The sequence below is a fragment of the Aegilops tauschii genome, chromosome 4 (assembly GCF_002575655.3).
Source record: "Aegilops tauschii subsp. strangulata cultivar AL8/78 chromosome 4, Aet v6.0, whole genome shotgun sequence".
Lineage (NCBI taxonomy): Eukaryota > Viridiplantae > Streptophyta > Magnoliopsida > Poales > Poaceae > Aegilops > Aegilops tauschii.
Window position 1 is genome coordinate 165,395,946 of NC_053038.3, and position 20,440 is coordinate 165,416,385.

Below are 20,440 nucleotides of genomic sequence, written 5' to 3' on the forward strand. Positions count from 1 at the left end.
ACGGTGGGCGCCAACAGTCGTGGGAACGAGTCTAACAGTAGAAGTAGGGGGTACGTAGCAGAGGGCGGTGTCCTAGCTACGACGAGGTTGTACGCACAGTTTTACGAGTTCAGGCCCCTCTCGGAGGAGGTAACAGCCCTACGTCTCGGTGTCACGGAGGCTTGTCGATTGGAGTGTTGAATAGTTACAGGGGTGCGAACCCTTGTGCCAGAGGGGAGGGGTGACTTATATAGAGTGCGCCGGCCCCTCACAGCCCTCAGTTACACATGGGTTCAATGAGAGTTAAGTCCGGAACGTTACTAACGCCCGTATTAAATGGTCCTTATGACGACGGAGTGAATGCCTAACCGTTGTCATCCTGGGTTGACTCTAGGTATTCTGTACTCCGAGGTAATTCTTGTATGGTCGAGTGAAATAGCGATGGTCTAGTGGAATTGGGATATCCGAGTGAAATCTTGTGTCGAGTGTATTACACTTCATGATGGTTTCAGTTGGTATCTCTTGTTTATCCTTGTACATGTCATCATCAGGCACTGCACCCTCACGAACGACACACCGTACTCGATCAATTTGTCATCCTCTGGATGTTTGACCTTCGACCTGTATGCCCACCACCTCCGCCTGACTTTCGCCTCAGGGCGAATCTGCCTGCTCCATCGCCCAAAGGAGATACTCGTTGAACTCGAAGGACAGTGGCACCCTCATCACCGACGTCTCGCTCTTTCGCATACATTGCCACATGGCACTCACCGTCCTCGAAATCTCCCACTCGTTGTCAAACATAGTAAGGATCTCCTTCAACCTGCCTAACTTCGCCTGGTCGCCGCCCGCGATCTGCCCGATTCGCTGCTTCATCCTCTCCATAGATGTCCTTCCGAGAGGTCCGGTGCTGGCTTTGGAAGATGGGAGGAGAGACGGTGGTCTTGCGATGGAGAAGAGGGAGAGGCGAGACAGTGGTTTTGCAATGGAGAAGATGGAGAGGAGAGGGGGTGGTTTTGGGATGGAGAAGAGGGAGAGGCGAGACGGTGGTTTTGGAATGGAGATGATGGAGAGGAGAGGAGGTGGTTTTGCAATGGAGAAGAGGGAGAGGAGTGTGCGGCAGCGATTTAGGATTGGACGAGAGGGCCGGCGCGCTGTGACTGGATCGAAATCAAAATCAATTTACCCTTCAATTAAAAAAGCGACCCTGCATTAACTAGTCTCCCTTGTATTCTGGGTCATATTTGACCATGATTTTCACAAAAAAATATGTTATTTGTTGCAAAAATAATATAATTTGAAAGTATATTCAGATACGAACCAAACGATACAATTTCTGATGACATGATTCACATTTTGCTTGTCAAATACTGTACGTGGTCAAACTTTGACCCAAAAAACGCAAAACAAAAAAATACTTCCAAGACGAGCGCCGCTCCTCTCCTCTTAAACCACCGCCGCTCCTCTCATGTTCCAATCCAAATCCAGCGCCGCTCCTCTCTTCTTCCATTTCAAAACCACCGCCCCTCCTCTCCTATTCCAATCCAAAACCAGCGCCGCTTCTCTCCCGTTCTAATGCAAAACCAGCGCCGCTCCTCTCCTCTTCCATTAAAAAACCACCACCAGCGTGAAGGTGTTGTGGAGAAGTAGATCGATGGAGGAGTACAAGCGATACGGGAGGATCGCAGACGGCGACCCAGTGAAGCTAGCTAGGATGTTGGAGATACAGTCTTGGTTTGACAACAAGCACCAATTAGCGGCGACGGTGACATCCATGCCCAAATATCTGTAACAGAGCGAAACGGCGGCGATACTCCCGAAGGGAGTCATGTGGGAGTACATAGAGTTGCTCCCCTGGGCCATGGAGCAAACCGATTCACCGAATCTGATCGTGAGGCAACGGTGGTGGGAGTATCGATCCAAGATGGAGCATCCACCAAATATTGAAGGATCGAGCATCTACAGGGTGTCGTTTGCGAGGGTGTTGTGCCAGAGCGAGCCGATGGAGTCTTCGTTGACCGAACCCAACTGCAAGAGGAGAAAAACAGTTGGCCCGACGAAGCTACCCCGCCATCCTCTCCCTCACCGTTCACCTCGTCTCACGAGGCGGCTGTCTACCTCCGAGGAATAGGAGGGGACTACCCCCCAACCCAATAGTCGGGCAGGTTGTGAATTGTCAGGAAGAGCTTAGGGTTGTCAGTATTTGTAGGTTATGAATTGTGTTTTGTGTTGTGTATTTTGAGAGTACTTTCAGATATGAATGTCTTTTAAATTTCAGATTTGCAGTATTGAGCATATGAAGTATTTTATGAATTCTAGAGATCTATCTTTAGCACTTAAAAAATATAGATTCATATAAAAGTGCAGACAATGTGATTCTCAGAGAAGAAACTGCAAGTTTCAGTTTCAGATAAGAAACTGCAAGTTTCAGAGGCAGAGCATTTATATTAACACGCCCTTTTCAAACAGGGATAACATCATGTTGGAAGTTTTATTCATGGTCGAAAATGGAACTACCAGCCAGTTAACATCATGTTGATCAACATTCATGCATAGCACATCTTCATACGATGCACTGTCAAAAAGATATGCTATTTTTAAAATGCCAACACAATGTCAAGTGTGCGAAAAACAGAGAAAATGAGGGACGAAGTTTTGGCAAGTGTTGGACATGGTGTGCCGTTGTGAACATGCTGAATAAACGAGAGGAATCTGGAGATGACTGTACGTGAAGAGGCGGACAGTCGGGACCCACCAGGTCCATGGCCGTACGCAAGCAAGTGCCTCATTGAAAAAATACTTCCTCCTAATGCTATATTGACGTTGGGACCCACGGGTTTATCAACATAGTTACATTTTTTTAGGTGCTTCAGTGTAGTTACTAAATGAGATAAATTTTTACAAGGAAGCCGGGGAGCTGGCAGGTATCATTTATTATCAATGGGCCAGCAAGTATCAGCTGGGTTGTGGGCTGCCTCGTCTAGGCTTTCTTTTTGAATATGTGCAACCCACGACATGCCGGTTTGTATTTTCTTGAGGGCCGTCATGTATCGACCGGTCTATAGACCTCCCATCCTAGGTTTTATTTTTCCTGAAACATCCGCAGCCCATCTTATACATTTTTTGGAAGAAAACGCAGAGGTATGTTCTAGAAAAAGATAAAATGGACAGTAAATACTGAATAAATGGGTTGAATATATGCCACATTTTTTGATGCTAAAATGTGAGCCAATAGGTCGAAGCCAACGCAAGTCGTTGTCAACTTAGTCAACAAATGATTCTGACATCGATAGCCGTTGGATTTACGTCCAACGACCGGCATCCATCTTCAATCTCTCGTCTTCTTCCTCCAGCGCCGCCGGGACCACCTGCTCCCGCCTCCTGCTGCTAACAGCTCTGCTTAGCATGCTTCACTGTGAAGCGCTACCCCACCGCCGGCCAGGCCATCCCTCCACCCCTCCACACCTCCTGTTATTCTCCACCGATTGCCGAACCACGCCGCACGAGAACCAGTTAACCGTCGTACACCTCTCCGTCTGCGACTCCACTTCCGCCTCTTCCCATCTCCGGCTCGTTGCCGTCCCGGGCCTCGCCGTCATCCACCACCTTGGATGCGCTCGGCGTTGCGTGGTCAACCTGGTCAACAAATGAGATTCATCAGAAGAGGACTGTACGTGGAGAGGCTGACAGTGGGGACGCACCAGGTCCATGGACGCAAGCATGTAACCGCCTCCTCATTACGCGAAAATAAAATTATTCATCCCCCTGAAAGTTGGAACCCACCACGTATATCTTCGCACGGAAGGAAGTGCCTCCTTATTCTTGCCACTGACAGCTGGGACCCACCAGCTACATCTACGCACGCAAGGAAGTGTGTCCATATTACGAAAAAAATGATTCTTCCCCCTGACAGTTGGGACCCACCAGCTATATCTTCGCACGCAAGGAAGTGCCTCCTTATCCTCCCTAACAGTTGGGACCCACCCAGTTGAACAGTACTTAGGATTGTCTGTCTAGTCGTGAACGTGTATGTACATACTGGTCGATCGGTCTCTCTGCAGCGATGAACCGTGACCGAGTAAGGAGGGGCACGTGTCGTAGTAGAGACGCGAACGTAGCTTGCACGCAGTCCCTTCTATATCGTGTACATGTACATACAGCCACGCTACAAGAAAGTAAATACGGTTGCGTACCTACATATGGGTGGGGTCTTGAACGCGTACAGCGACGGCGTCCTGTTCATCGGCAGCCAACCGGCTAGGTCAGAACGGAGAAACTGCGTCGTGTTCATCGGGAGGCAACGGAATGCGTCATGTTCATCAGGAGCCAACCGACTTGTACGGAACAGCCAAAACGAGGCCTGACGTACCACAGAACGGAGGAAACGGCCTTCTGTTTGACCTCCTACGGTCAAAACGGGATCCTGTTGATCAGAAGGGGTGTGGCCTATAGCAAAACTAAGTAAACGGACTTTTCTTCGACCTCTTACGGTCGAAACAGGGTCCTGTTGATCGCGAGGGATGTGGCGTACCACTAAACGAGACTCCACGGGCTATTGTTCATCCACCGTCGACCTCCTCCAGCCTCCACCGACTACTGTTCAACCAGCCCTCCACGGGGTCCTATTCATCTAGCCTCCACCATCTACTGTTCAACCAGCCCTCCACGGGATCCTGTTCATCCACCCCCAACCGGCTCGATCGGGGTCCTGTTCATCCAACGGCAAGGGCCTCTACTACCATGGGTCCTGTTCATCCAACCCCCACCTGGAACTGTTCATCCAACCCCCAACAACGCACACTGTTCTTCAAGAGGCGACAGGTTTGATCGGCTTCAGTTAGCAGCAGTAGGGAAGGAATCGCTCGATCGGGTTCAGTTAACAGCCAGGGATCGATCGATCGCTCGGGTTTAGTAATGCGTAGCCAGTACAATCGCTCGGGTTCAGTAAGCGAACGCCTCGCTCGGGTTCAGTTAGAGCCCAATGCCTCACACCCACACGCGTACGTGTATGAGAGAAATGCGCAATCCCTCAGTGCATCGCTCAGCCCCGACCACCCACCGTAACCGAGAACTCCCCGATATTTTCTTCGCCCTCACTTGTACCATGACTTTTTTTCGTCATGGACGGCCCAAAGAACGTCATGCAGCTGCGTCTCCGATCCGCCCAGGACAAAAAGCCCATTTTCTGTCATGATTTTTTATCATAGAAGTAGGAGCCCACCACATCTATGATGATACCGGATTTTGTCACAATTATCGTCATAAAAGTGTCATAAGCATGATTGAAAAAAAATTCGTTCAGTCCAAAATGTCACAGATGTGTCTTTTATTTTGTAGTGAAAGCTGACATAACAGCTAAGGAAAACTATCTTTAAGACAGTGAGACAACCCCAAAGTCCTGTCTTGATGTAGTGTTCGAGTTACTGGCCACTACCGCTGGCACAAGCTCTTTGAACTCACTGTCTAAATCAGGTCGGTTTCTTGAGTCCCAACTACAAGCTGAAAGACATCGATCCGCTATGCTACGACAAGAAGCCGAAGGACTGAGGAAGTCCCTGGAGAATTCAGATTCATATTGTTATGACCGGTTTAGCATATAACCGGAGGAGGCCCACTGGGCACTAGTTAGGGGCTTGGCCCACAAGTTATCTTAGGTTAATTATTATGCAAGTTATCTAGGTTATAAATATAGGCTGTAAGACTCTTTTTAGAATTAAGCAATAAAGATATTTTCTATCCCTATTGCTCGGCTCCTAGAGGAGCCGGAACCCTAGCCGCCGCCAGCCCTAACCACCGCCGCCCTCCTCTTCTCTCGCGACGGCGCCGACGCGCCGGAGCACGCACCCTCGCCCCCAACCTCCGTTGTTCTGCCCCTATAACCTAAGGAGTAGAGCCCGTAGGAACCCTAGTCCTACCAATTTGGTAATCAGAGACCAAGTTCCGATCATGTCCCTGCCACCACCACTGCCGGCGCTTTCCAGTGGCTCCAGTGCGCCGATGACGACGGCGCCACCCCTCACCGCGCCGATGACGACGGCGCCGCCCCTCAACGCGCCGATAACGTCCGCCGCCGGGATAACCGCGCTGGCGGGCCTCGGCTCCACCGAGGCCCCGGTCGCGCCGCCATCCCGGTGCCCTCTGCGCCACCGCTGTTCGCCGTCTTCACACCGGAGCAGGTCACGGCTACCTTGCAGGACCTCGTCACCGCCGTCCAGGGCCTCCACTTGCAGCAGCAGCAGTACGCGACCGGTCCCTACATGCACCTGCCGACGGTGCCCGCTACCGCCTACGGCCAACCGCCGTGGCCGGCCCAGGGCGTCTCCCTGTTCGGTGCCCCTCTGATGCTGCCGTTCCAGGCGGCTTCACCGAGCGGGCCCCCGGCTGCCGCGACGCCCCTCTGGCCCTCGGTGCTGACGCCGTCATCGGGCCCCTGGCCGATCCAGCAGATGCCGTTCCCGGTGGGACACCTCGGCGGGACCATGCCGGCCGCGGCCCCTCTGTGGTACCTGCAACCACCCTCCTCCGCGGCCACCGACGCCCCGCCCAATCCCCGCCACCGACGCTACAACAACCGGCGCCACCCCTGCCTAGCTCGGGGGCACCCCCGCCGACCAGCCTCCCGCTTCATCAGGTCCGGTTCCCACCTTCCCCGCCGCCACTTCCAGCGTGGGCGGCTGGGTCTTCGCCTTCGCCGGTCTACACCACAGCCCCCGGACAGCCGACACCGTTCCCCCAGTTCGGGGGGCCATCGGGTTCCGCCGGTCCCTACCCGGAGTACTCCGACCAGGCGCCACCCGCCTCGCTGCTCCGCACCTCCGAGCCAGCTCGACACGGTGTTCCCTCCCAGGCACTGGCGCGGTTTGCCAAGATCGACTTCACCACTTATGACAGCACGGAGGATCCCCTCAACTTGCTCAACCAGTGCGACCAGTTCTTCCGCGGGCAGCGCACACTCGTTCAGAGCGTACCTGGCTTGCCTCTTATCACCTTCGCGGCACGGCACAGACGTGGTACGACGCTCTCGAGCAGGACGAGGGTGCCATGCCTACTTGGGAGCGCTTCCGCGAGCTCTGCCTCCTCCGCTTTGGGCCCCCGGTTCGCGGGAGCCGCCTGTCGGAGCTCGGCCGCCTTCCTTTCACCTCTACGGTGCAGGACTTCGCCGACCGCTTCCAGGCCTTGGCGTGCCATGCGTCGGGCGTGACGGCGCAACAGCGCGCCGACCTCTTTGTTGGAGGGCCTTCAGGATCACATTCGCGTCGACGTGGAGCTTCGCGGCCCTCAGGATCTCCAGACGGCCATGTATTACGCACGGGCCTTTGAGGCTCGCGCCCAGGCCATGCTGCCGGCTACCCCAGCTCGAGGAGGCCGGCAGACCAGCCGCCCGCCACCTGCACCAGCCCGGCCGCTCCCGGCCTCAACAGCGCCCACTACCTCGGCCTCGACGCGCCCCTTTCGGCGTCTCTCTCCTGCGGAGCAGATGGAGCGGCGGCGCCAGGGCCTCTGCGTTAACTGTGACGAGCCCTATACGCCGACCCATGTGTGCCCGCACCTCTTCTACTTGGAGACGGTCGATTTCACCGAGGAGGACGCTTTGGCCGATGAGGCCGTGGCACTACCACCCCCAGCGGCGGCTGAGGGCGCACCCGCGGCTGCCCCGGCGACGGCGCTCGTGGTCTCTCTCCACGCGCTTGCCGGGATCCGTGACGAGCGGACCATGCTCTTGCCGGTGACAATCAACGGTGAGCGCTTGGTGGCCTTGGTGGATACAGGCTCCACCCATAACTTCCTGCCCGAGGCTACCATGCGTCGCTTAGCGCTTCAGCCAACAGGCGGGGAGCAACTTCGGGTCACGGTGGCCAACGGCGATCGCCTCCGGTGCCATGGCCTCGCACGGGACATACCCATCACCATCGGCAGGGAACACTTCTCCATCACCTGTGCGGGCATCGACTTGGGCTGCTTCGACTTCATCCTTGGCGTCGACTTCCTGCGGACCCTTGGTCCCATTCTTTGGGACTTCGATGCGCTGATGATGACCTTCTGGCGGCTGGGCCGCCGCATTCGGTGGGACGGCGTTGGGGGCGCCATGCCCCTACCATCTCAGCTTCAGCTGGCCGCGGCCACCTCCGAGGCCGAGCATCCGCTCTTGGAGAAGCTTCTGCAGCAACACGGCGACCTCTTAACCGAGCCATAGGGTCTTCCGCCCACCCGCGCATATGATCACCGTATACATCTCTTGCCGGGCTCTGCGCTGGTGGCGGTGCGTCCTTACCGTTACCCACAGCTGCAGAAGGACGAGTTGGATCGGCAGTGTGCGCTCATGCTCGCGGCAGGCATCATTTGGATCTCCACCTCGCCATTTACCGCGCACGTGCTTCTTGTCCGCAAGTCGGACGGCACGTGGCATTTCTGCATCGACTACCGTGCCCTTAATGCTGTTACGCTTAAGGACAAGTTCCCTATTCCGGTGGTTGATGAGCTCCTGGATGAGCTACACGGGCGTGCTTCTTCACCAAGCTCGATCTCCGATCAGGGTACCACCAGGTGCGCATGCACCCAGATGACATTGCCAAGACGGGGTTTCGGACTCACCATGGCCACTTTGAGTTCTTGGTGATGCCCTTCGGCCTCACCAACGCCCCGGCGACCTTCCAGGCCCTGATGAACGATGTCCTCCGGCCCTACTTACGTCGGTTTGTGCTCGTTTTCTTTGACGATATTCTGATCTACAGCGCCTCTTGGGCAGAGCACCTCCAGCACGTCGCCATCGTCTTCAACGTGCTTCGGGCGCACCATCTTCATCTTAAGCGCTCGAAGTGCTCGTTCGGGACGCCTTCCATCGCCTACCTCAGCCATGTCATCTCGGCCGACGGAGTGGCTATGGACGCCGTCAAGGTGGCGGCCCTCGCAGCCTGGCCGACGCCGCACTCACCGCGGGCTCTTCGCGGTTTTCTCGGCCTCGCCGGATACTACCGGAAGTTCATCCGGGAGTTCGGCCTCATTGCGTTGCCACTCACGTGGTTGTTGCACCGTGACGCCTTCGCCTGGGACGAGGAGGCGACAGCGGCATTTGAGGCCCTCAAGGGGGCCCTCACGATGGGGCCCATTCTGCAGATGCCGGATTTTGACCGCCCATTCGTGGTGGACTGTGACGCCTCGGGTGCGGGGTTCGGCGCCGTGCTTCATCAGGGCGATGGTCCTATCGCCTTCTTCAGCCGGCCCTTCGCTCCGCGCCATCTTAAGCTCGCGGCGTACGAGCGGGAGCTCATTCGCTTGGTGCAGGCCGTGCGCCATTGGCGGCCCTATCTGTGGGGCCGGTCTTTCCAGATTCGCACGGACCATTACAGTCTCAAGTTCTTGCTGGACCAGAGGCTCTCGACCGTGCCGCAGCATCAGTGGATTAGCAAGCTCTTCGGCTTCGACTCCTCCGTCGAATACCGCCCGTGTCATCTTAATACCGTGGCCGATGCCTTGTCGCGCCGCGACGCCGACCTCAACTCCACCGTCGGCGCCTCCGAGGGGACGGCGCTGTGCATTTGCTCTGGGCCCACATTCGGCCTCTTCGCTGAGATTCGCCGGGCGACGGCGACCGCTGCCGACGTGGTCCTCCTTCGGCAGCAGCTGGCTGCCGGTGACCTGGAGGAGCCTTGGCGCTTCATGGACGACCTACTTCTCCATGGGCGCCGCGTTTTTGTTCCGGCACATGATGATCTTCGTCACCAGGTCCTGTTGCTAGCCCACTTGGCTGGTCATGAGGGTGTGGAGAAAACCCTCCATCGTCTACGCGCCGACTTCTACATTCCTGGTGATCGTGCCTTAGTCCGTGACTGGGTGCGATCTTGCATGACATGCCAGCGCAACAAGACGGAGACATTACGGCCGGCTGGTATGCTCCGGCCTTTGGACGTGCCGTCTCAGGTCTGGGCTGATATCTCCATGGACTTCATCGAGGGCCTTCCCAAAGTAGGTGGCAAATCGGTCATTCTCATTGTGGTCGACCGCTTCTCCAAGTATGCCCACTTCATCGCGCTGGGGCATCCATATACTGCCGCGTTCGTGGCCCGTGCCTTCTTCGAGGGTATCGTTCGTCTTCACGGATTCCCCTCTTCGATCGTCAGTGATCGGGACCCGGTGTTCACAGGCCATGTTTGGCGCGACCTGTTCAGGATGGCGGGCGTCCAGCTCCGCCTGAGCACGGCCTTCCACCCTCAGACGGATGGCCAATCCGAGGTGGTTAACAAGGTGATTTCCATGTATTTGCGCCGCGTTACAGGTGATCGCCCTCATGCTTGGGTGGATTGGCTTGCATGGGCGGAGTACTGCTACAACCCCTCCTATCGCTCCGCCCTGCGTGCTACACCATTTGAGGTGGTCTACGGTCAGCTGCCTCCGCCTATCTTGCCGGTGGACTCGGCGACAGCACGGACAGAGGCCGTGGGCAAGCTTATTCGCACCCGTGACGAGATGCTCCCTGAGGTCCGTTAGCGTCTCCTCCAGGCCCAGCAGCTGGCCAAGCATTACTACGACAGCAACCATCACGCGGCGGAGTTCGCGGTGGGTGATTGGGTGTGGCTGCGTCTTCTCCACCGCTCTACGCGGTGACTCGACCAGCGCGCGAAGCACAAGCTTGGGCCTCGCTACGCCATGCCCTTCGCCGTCTTGGAGCGCATTGGGCAGGTGGCCTATCGCCTTCAGCTTCCGGCTAGTGCTCGCATCCACGACATTTTCCATGTGGGGCTGCTCAAGCCTTTTCGTGGAGAGCCACCGGCCGCTCCACCCGCGCTTCCTCCGACCGCCGGCGGCCGTCTTCTTCCGGAGCCAGAGAAGGTGTTGCGGGCGCAGCTCCGTCGTGGGGTGTGGTTCGTTCTGATCCAGTGGGCGGGCCTTCCGAAGGAGGAGGCTACTTCGGAGCAGCGTGACGACTTCCGCCAACACTATCCAGCCTTTCAGCTAAAGGACGAGCTGTTTGCGCAGGCGGGGAGAGATGTTATGACCGGTTTATCATATAACCGGAGGAGGCCCACTGGGCAGTAGTTAGGGGCTTGGCCCACAAGTTATCTTAGGTTAATTATTATGCAAGTTATCTAGGTTATAAATATAGGCTGTAAGACTCTTTTCGGAATTAGGCAATAAAGATATTTTCTATCCCTATTGCCCGGCTCCCAGAGGAGCCGGAACCCTAGCCGCCGCCAGCCCTAACCACCGCCGCCCTCCTCTTCTCTCGCGACGGCGCCGACGCGCCAGAGCACGCGCCCTCGCCCCAAACCTCCGCTGTTCTGCCCTTATAACCTAAGGAGTAGAGCCGATAGGAACCCTAGTCCTACCACATATTTTCGGTGCAACAAGTGTTGGAGGATTTTAGCGCCAAATAGGAGAAAGCTAATAAGCTTGCGAAGCTTATTGCCAGGACGGTGGATACCCAGGATAACATTTCTTGAGCTCTTCTAAATTTGTTTCAATTATGGACTTCTTTTGATGCCGCGTTTATTTGCACTGGTGGCCAATTTAGACGCCCAGTGTATGCAATATGCTGCTTTGTTCCCTATATTTGCACTGGTGGCAAACATTGATGCCTAGTGGATGTAATATGTGTAATAGCAGTAATAGCCTAGCTTAAGTTGCTTCCTTATTTATTTCCTTATTGTCTTGTTTATTTGTTTGATGTAGTCACTGCAGTTTTTTTCGTGGTTTGCTAGTGGCCACAATAAAATATTTTTAAAAACTAGGCCGCAATAATCATGGGCAACATATGGACCATTGTAACCATGGTCCCGCTACCTACTGTAGTGACCATCGGCCGTAGGATCCATGGGCCTTCTACGGGTAATGGGTCTTCTGAGGTCGTAGAATCAACGGGCCTTCTGCAGGTCGTAGAATTGACGGGCCTTCCGCGGGTCGTAGAATCAACGGGCCTTTTGCGGGTCGTAGGATCGATTGCCAAACATGGGTTGTACTTATTCGTGGACCAATAACAGACCGCTATATGGGCCCTAAATGGGCTAGAGTGGATATCGTCATTTTATGGCCAGAGCATGACGGGTCGTTAATAGGCCGATATGTATTATGGGCTTAATTCTATCGTCAGGCATAATGGGTCGTTATTGGGCCGTCTTTGATGATGCTATGAAAACTGTCCAACAGATTAACATGCCATAAACGGGCCGACTGTAAGCACAAGCTGAATTTGGCCCACAAGCGAAACATGCCAGTAACAGAACGTAAGTAATCGAATGCTGGAAATGAACCCAATAATAAAGGGGCCCTTAGAAGGCCAAAATATAACACGGGCTCGAAACGCCCCAATGGAATAATGGGTTGTTAATGGGTATAAAGCGATACACTATTCATTTTGGGCCAGTTTCACCATGAGCCTTTATTGGGCCCAGAGTTACAAAGGGCCTCATACGGACCAAAAGACGTCATGGGCCATACATGGGCCGAAAGTTACAACGGGCTGCAATCATATTGGACGGCCCAGATGACGCTACTGGGCCTAATTCGGAAAGGCCGTAACGGGCCATGAGTTAGTGGGCTATAAATAGGCTATATGCGAACATGCCATTAACAGGCTTTCCGTGGGCCGGCTCACTTCCTTTTAACCAGTCAAACGGGCTGGCCTTTTGACCTGAATGGGCCGCTATTGGGCCGAGCCATGTGTCGACGTATTATAGGCCCATCCCATTGATTTGCTGGATGACATCTGTCCCAACGCGGAGCTGGCACGTGGTTCCTCAAGCGAATGAGAAATTTACATGTCCTTATCGGAGTGGACGGCGATGATGCTCATAGGGCCTGATATCTTCAAAGTATTTTAGGTGTAATGGGACGCCGCCACAAACTTTGCCAGGGTCGGGCGACCAAGAATGCCATTGTAGGGCAACGACATCTTGACGACATTGAAAACGACCTTCTCGGTCCTGGAGTTCAGTTCGGTACCAAAAGTGAGTGGCTGGGTCCTCCTCGGATTGATCCCTTGAAACATTCCGTTTCTTGGAGATCTCCATCAGGGATTCGCATCCTCCTGATCACATCAGGGTTGACCAGGTTCAAGCCGGCCCCACCATTAGCGAGTATTTTATCACCTTGAGACTGCGAATTGTTGGTGAGACCAACAAAGGCAAACACCCGACCACAGTGGTGCCATCAGGGTGGTCCTCGGTGTCAAAAACAATGGGCTTGTCGGACCACTTGAGCGGCTTCTGCCACTCTACTACTGGTTAGTCCGCGTTGATCTCACGCGCCCACTGCTTGAGATGGCGGTGAGAGGAGTGCAAAGATGCACCTCCGTGAATGCACATGGCATGCACAACCTTTTGGAACTCATGTTCTCCAGATTCCTCATCATCATCATCATCACCATCGTCCTCACCCTCCTTCTCACGGCCGCGAGCATGCTTCACCCTTGGCGCGGTGACCGCCACGGCCACCGCAGTTCTTGTTGCCGGACCCACCAGCGTCGTCTTGGCCTTTATCTTTGTCACGCTTCTCGTACTCTTGCTTTTGACTTTCGGCAAGCTGCTCTACTTTTCGGAAATCATTGAGATTGTGGCCCTTGGTGTGATGGATCTTGCAGTACGGCCCCTTGGTCTTCCCGAAGCCATCTGCCTTCTCGCCTGCCGCAGCCTCCCGACAATCAGCACATCTGGCAAGCTCATTGCTGGGACTGTCAGTCTTGGGCTTCTGGGCGGCATCTGAGTTGTCGGAGCTCTCATTTGCCATCACAGCCTTGCCCTTGCGCTTGTGATTGCACTTCTGGCCTGTCTTCTTCGGAGTGGACACGTCATCATCCTCAGAATCAACCTCGGCTTCAGTGTCCTCCCCCAGAAGTCTCATTCGCTCCTCAGCGCGTGCACACTGACCCGCCAAGGTGTACAACTCATTGATGGTGCTCACCTACTCGATGTTCAGCTCAGCTCGCATCCTGCGATTGCGGACGTTCGGTGGAACGACGCAACCGCAGCAGCATGGTGCATGTTGGGAATGTTGTGGTGCACTCGGCTAAACCTCTGGACATACTTGCGAAGGGGCTCACCATCCTTCTGTGGAATCAAGTGGAGGTTGCTAGGCTTTCCCGGAGGCTCATGGCCCCTGATATAAGTCACAACAAACACATGGCACAAGTCCGACCAAGAAGAATGGAGTTTTCTAGCAAGTCCATCAACCAAGATCTCACATTGGACTTGAGCACCAACGGAAAATAGTTGGCGAGAATCTTGTCTCTGCCACCACCAGCTTGCACCACGACGGTGTACATTCCAAGAAACTCAGCCAGATTGAGCTTGCCGCCGTCCTTCTCCGGCAAGTCAGGATTGCAATTTCGGAAGTGGGGCCATTGAACTTGCCGTAGGTCACGGGTAAATGTTGGGCAGCCCACATTATAGGGTAGCACCGAGGGAACCCCGACACAGGCTCGTACACCATTGGCCCTTCTCGCACGTTTGATGGTGCGCTTCCCGGCGTCGCTCGATGGTGGTCCGAGCATCTTTATCACGCCAGTCATTGATGACATGGTGTTGGTCTATGTGGCGATTCTAGTGGCCTTGCAGATCGGACGACGCCATGGACATGTTGTCATGGGTGTCGACCCGCTGGCTCTGCCGTACTTGCCGGGGAGGGGACTGCATCGTTGGTGCAGCACCCACGGTCTGCCCGTCAGCCCCTGCCTTGGCGCCGTTAGCTGCCATTGAGAGGGCCCCGCTAGAGACATGGCCCATCGTTGTTGGCGAAGCCGATGAGGATCTAGATGGTGGCACGCCACTTATCCATCTTCTTCAGAGCCTGAGGGAATTTCAGCGGCAGCTCCTCCTACGCTAGTGCCTCTGCTGGGGTCATGGGCATGACTGGGCGCAAGGACCGAGAGGTGGCTCGACTTCTGCGTGAGTCAGAAGGAGCTCCACATCTATCCTGCTCGCGGCCGATGCTTGCCAGCGGTTTGGCACGATGGCAGGCCATGTGTACCATGAGAACGATGCACATGCTCCTTGCCTGGCCATTGGCCAGGGTCGAGCCCATCACGGGGAAGCGACTCATGTCCATATTGTGATGGCCTCGGCACACGTCCCACAAATCTGTCATTCTTGGACCCCATGGGATCGTCCTTGGACGTAGCCACAGCTACCTTGTGGACTGCAGCACCGCCTCATGATGTAGCAACACGCGGGTCTTGGCTTCCGGTGGAGTGAGTATGATTCTTTCTGCCGGAAGGGTGTGAAGAGCGGTCGCCACCAATGCCGCCCGTTGGGGGCGTCTCGACCGGCAGCTTGGAGCCTGATGGTTGTCACAACCCTAGTTCAGTAATGCACTTGGGTTAGATCTGCATGTTGCATCATGTTTAAATTTTATCTAAACTTGAAATGGGGATTCAACAAACCCTAGCACCCCTTTGAATTACTAGGTTCAACCAAAATTGGTTTCAATGAACCTGAAATGGCCTTCAAAAATGTTCATTATTTAGGGAAAAAGGTGAAAACCCTAACCATAAATAGTGCACATTTTTGCAGGACCGAACTGGGCATTGAATTAAATCAGACCATATTTGAATTGGGGCTATTTAAATAATATATATATTTTAAAAGCTCCAAATATTTTGAAACTTGCAGAGGGCTTCTGGAATATTCCAGAGTGAGCCCACAAAAAAGTTTCAAAGTTATCAAAAATGTTTTAGTGCCTAAACTAAAACAAAACAGAAAGAAATAAACAGAAAAGAGAAAAGAAATAGAAGAGAGAGAGAGAAACCTACCAGCGGCCAGCACTGTGCGGCTAGCTGGGCCAGCCCACCAGCGCCGTCGTCCTCCTGTCGCCAGTAGGCTGGGCGTGTGGCCGACGCGCGCGCACGGCGAGAGCGCCACGCCACCAGCAGCCTGCCTGCATACACGGGACAACGCAACGCCGCGGATCTCCTCCTCGGCACCGTCCCGATCGATCTAGCCTCTCATTCCTCCCTCTGCTCTCTCCCTCGCCTCCCATATCCATGGACGGCCTGAGCTCGCCATCGCCATAGCCGTGTCCACAGCCATCCCCGAGCCTCTCCCACATGCCCACGAGATCCACCAAGAAGCTCTCGTCATTTCCGCTGAGTCACGCGGCGCCGGATGCCCCCGAACGCCATCACCGCCGTCTTCTTCAACCTCGGGTGACCGAGATTGCCGGCGACCATGCGTTCGCTCCGACGCTTCCCCGAGCTTGCTGAGGTCACCGAACGAACCGCTGTGAGCTCCTGCGTGGATCCTCTCCTTCCTCCCCTTCGATTTTGAGCCGTAGACGTCGCCCCCATGACGACTGTAGCCGCCGCCGCTTGAGATCGTCGCCGACGCAGCTCCGGTGACCAAATGGTCACCCGGCGAGTCCAACTTGCTCCCTGCAACGCGTAGTGCCCCGCTAGACCTTCGCCTCGTTCGTTTGCGCGTCGCAGTGCCAACCCCACACCAACCCGAGCTCCGGCCGCCGCGCAAGTGGTCGCCGCCGTCGAACCCGACCACCGCAGCTCCGGCCACCAGCACCACTCGACGCGGACGAGCGCCCGCTACACGTAGGTGCTCTCTGCTGTCCATTTGACCGCCGGAGCATGAAACCCGCGCCTCACTGCCGCGTGTGGCCTCGCCGGCGGCTAAACGCCAGTGGGTTGACGTGGCTATGTCGTTAGCTGCATTAACCCCTCTAATAAACCCCTTGAGCCACTGCCACGTGGGCCCATGCGCCTGTTTAGGTTAGAGTAATTTTCTTTTTAGATTAGTGATAACCCTGTGGCCCCACGTGCTAGCTTTGACTTTGACCTAGTGAGCATTAACTGGGCCCACCTGTGTGTGACATAAACCAGCCCTGAGTCACTGACCAGTGGGCCCCACTGGTCAGGTTTGACCTGGACCGTCTCTCTTGACCATTGATGTCAGAGTGACATAGTGCTGACGCAGTAATACATTTTCTGGATTTAGTTTAATCTTAAATAGCCAGGAAAATCCAGAAAATAGTTAAAACTTCTAAAATTCATAGAAAATAATCTGTAACTCCAAATGAAATAAATTATATATGAAAAATGATCAGAAAAATCCAATCTGCACATATGTACCATTTTCATGCATGCTGGAACTTATGACTACTGCTTAGGGGAAATCAAATAATTGGCATATGAATATTAACATATGGAGTTTGAATTTGAACCTAGAGTTCAAACCAACTGCATTTAACTTATTGCTAGTTGCATTAGCTCAAATCGTAGCATATTGCCATGTCATTATCATGCATCATAATTGTTGCATTGCATTGATTGTGTTCTCTCTTGTTTGTCGATGTTTGTCCCCTCTTAGTAGACGTTGTTTCGATGATGTGATCAATGACACCGATGAAGAACTATGCTATCTTTAGAAGTGCCAGGCAAGCAAAACCCCCTTGTTCATTCCGATACAATCCCACTCTCTCGCTCCTGCTCTCTTTTACTGTGTTAGGACAACAACGATTCAACTGTTACATGTTGCGGTAGTTGAACCCCTTTCCTCTGCATGACCTGTCTTTGCCACAGTAAATAGATGAAACCCACTAGCATGAGTAGGAGTTGTTTGAGCCCTGATGTTCCTACTCATTCATGCTTGTTTTTCATGCCTGCTATTGCTTAGAGTTGTGTCAGGTCTGATTCATCGGGGATGAATTGGAAAGTTGTGAACATGTCCTATTGTTGAGAGCTAAGTGTGTGAACACGATTTGGTAAAGGTAGCGGTGAGAGGCCATGTAGGAGTACATGGTGGGTTGTCTCATTGAAACCGTCCTCAGGAACTGAGTTCTATGTTTGTGATCCATGAACAGCTACTACCACACATTGGGTTCCGGTAACTCAGCCCCTCTCGGCTTATTAATCAACCTGATCTCTGTCCAGGAGTTGCAACTAGTTTCTAGTGTTTGTAGGTAGTGCTAGTAGTTTACAAAGTGGCACCCGGTACAGGTGCGCTTGGGACAGACTAGGTGCAGTGGCACGGTGTACCAAGCGTCGCCCGTTTGGTGGGCTTGGGAACCCGGCTCACATCATTTGGGGTCGTGAGCGACACCCCGGCCGGATCTCCTTGCGGATGGAACCCGAATAGGCGATAAACCTGGACTAGAGACTTGTGTGGTTTGTCAGGTCGTGGCCGACACCCTCGCCAGGCTTCCGCTTGAAGGTTGCCGAGATACATGACGTGTACATGGCGGTAAGTGGCGAGAGCGTGTGTGAAGAAGTACACCCCTGCAGGGTTATAGATGATCTAATCGAATAGCCGCGTCCGTGGTAAAGGACCTCTGGGTTGCTTATACAGTTCATAGACAAGTGAAAGTGGATACTCTAAAATACGCAAGATAAGTGTGAGTGCTATGGATGGCCTTCTCATAGGGATACAGGAGCAGATCCATAGTGGTGTATTGATATGGTGAATATGTGGACTCGTGTGCGCCACCTCAAAATAGTTACCAGCAGACGTAGTACAGGATAGCCACTGAGTCAAAGCTGGCTTGCTGCAGCTAAACTCCACCACCCCATTGTTGATACTGATGCATATGTAGCTAGTTCTGATGTAAGTCTTGCAAGGTACATTTGTACTCACGTTTGCTTAATTTATGTTTTTTCAGAGAGACTTCAGTCTCACTAGTAGTTCCGTGTGGACTTCGACATTTAGCTTGTTACCTCAGCTACGATCTTGTACCCTTGGGAGGGTCTTGTAGATAGTCAGGCTTCTCAGCCTTTTTTATTTGTAGTTGTCTGAACTCAGACAAGTTAAGCTTCTGCATGTGCTTATTGCTTGTATGACTTGAATGTTGGGTCATCAGACCCATGTTTGTAATATCTGGCTCCTCGGAGCCTAATGAATAAATATTTTGAGTCGTAGAGTTTTGTTGTGATGTCATGTTGTATTTGCACATATCGAGCATACTGTGTGTATGATTTTGAAATGCTTGGTATGTGTGGGATCCGACAACCTAGTTGTTTATTCTTGGTAGCCTCTCTTATCGATAAATGTCTCCTACTGCTTCCACTGAGCCATGGTAGCTTGCTACTGCTCCGGAACACTTAGGCTGGCCGGCATGTGTCCTTCTTCGTTCATGTGTTTGTCCCTTCGGGGAAATGTCACGCGTTGTTCCTTTAAGTCCTTGTAGCTGGCTACGACTTGGGTTCATACCTTGATGACCGACACATTCGTTGTTGGGTCATGTATGCCTGTCCCGGTAAGTTAGTGCCACTTTGGATTTACGACTAGTCATGTCGGCCCGAGTTCTCTGTCATATGGATGCTAGCGACACTATCATATACGTGAGCCAAAAGGCGTAAATGGTCCCGGGCCAGGTAAGGTGGCACTCGTGGGAATACCGTGCGTGAGGCCGCAAAGTGATATGATGTGTTACATGCTAGATCGGTGTGACTTAGGATCGGGGTCCTGACAATGGTGCACCCACCACCGCGTTCTTCTTCTTCGGCGCCATGGATGAAGAAAATGGCGAAACTTGCACGAACATTGTTGGAGTGCATTCGCACAAGTGATCCCCCTACCTGGCGTGCCAAAGATGTCGGGGTGCGATGATCTATGGGACCGGCCAGGAACCCTTTGAAGTTCGGCTGGGGTGATCGACGAGCACAAAGAGCAAATCCAACAGTACACGCGTGGGAATTTCTCAGGTTCGGGCCGCCATGGAGGCGTAAAACCCTACTCCCTTATTTTGGTGGTTTGACTTGGGGCTCAAGTTACAAGTACAGCTTGCCAAAAAAATGTGAGCTATCAAACATCAGAAAGTAACTGGGTGATTATAAAGATGCTCTATAGGTGTCTCCGAAGGTGTTTGTTGGGTTGGCATAGATCAAGATTAGGATTTGTCACTCCATGTATCGAAGAGGTATCTCTGGGCCCTCTCGGTAATGCACAACACTATAAGCCTTGCAAGCAATGTGACTAATGAGTTAGTTGCGAGTAAAGAGACTTGCCGGTAACGAGATTGAACTAGGTATGATGATACCGACGATCGAATCTCGGGCAAGTAACATACCGATGACAAAGGGAATAACGTATGTTGTTGTGTGGTTTGACCGATAGAGATCTTCGTAGAATATGTAGGAACCAATATGATCATCTAGGTTCCGGTATTGGTTATTGACAGGAGATATGTCTCGGTCATGTCTACATAGTTCTCGAACCCGTAGGGTCCGCACTCTTAACGTTTGATGACGGTTTGTGCTATGAGTTGTGTGTTTTGGTGACCGAAGTTTGTTCGAAGTGCCGGATGAGATCACAGACATGATGAGGAGTCTCGAAATGGTCGAGAGGTAAAGATTCATATATTGGAAGGTTGTATTCGGACATCGGAATGGTTCCGAGTGATTCGGGTATTTTACCGGAGTACCGAGGGGTTACCGGAACCCCCCGGGGGAAATATTGGGCCTTAGTGGGCCTAAGTGGAGAGAGAGAGGAGGGCCGCAAGGGGTGGCCGCACGACCCCCCATGGCAGTCCG

At 53.4% G+C, this 20,440-nt stretch overlaps 1 protein-coding gene across 1 annotated transcript; it reads left to right on the top strand.

Moving 5' to 3' along the window:
* Positions 1–10,623: 10,623 nt before the first annotated feature.
* On the top strand, positions 10,624–11,013 carry LOC141021729 (uncharacterized). Its single transcript, XM_073497587.1, has one exon. It carries the CDS (start codon positions 10,624–10,626, stop codon positions 11,011–11,013), a length of 390 nt encoding a protein of 129 aa, XP_073353688.1.
* Positions 11,014–20,440: the final 9,427 nt, after the last annotated feature.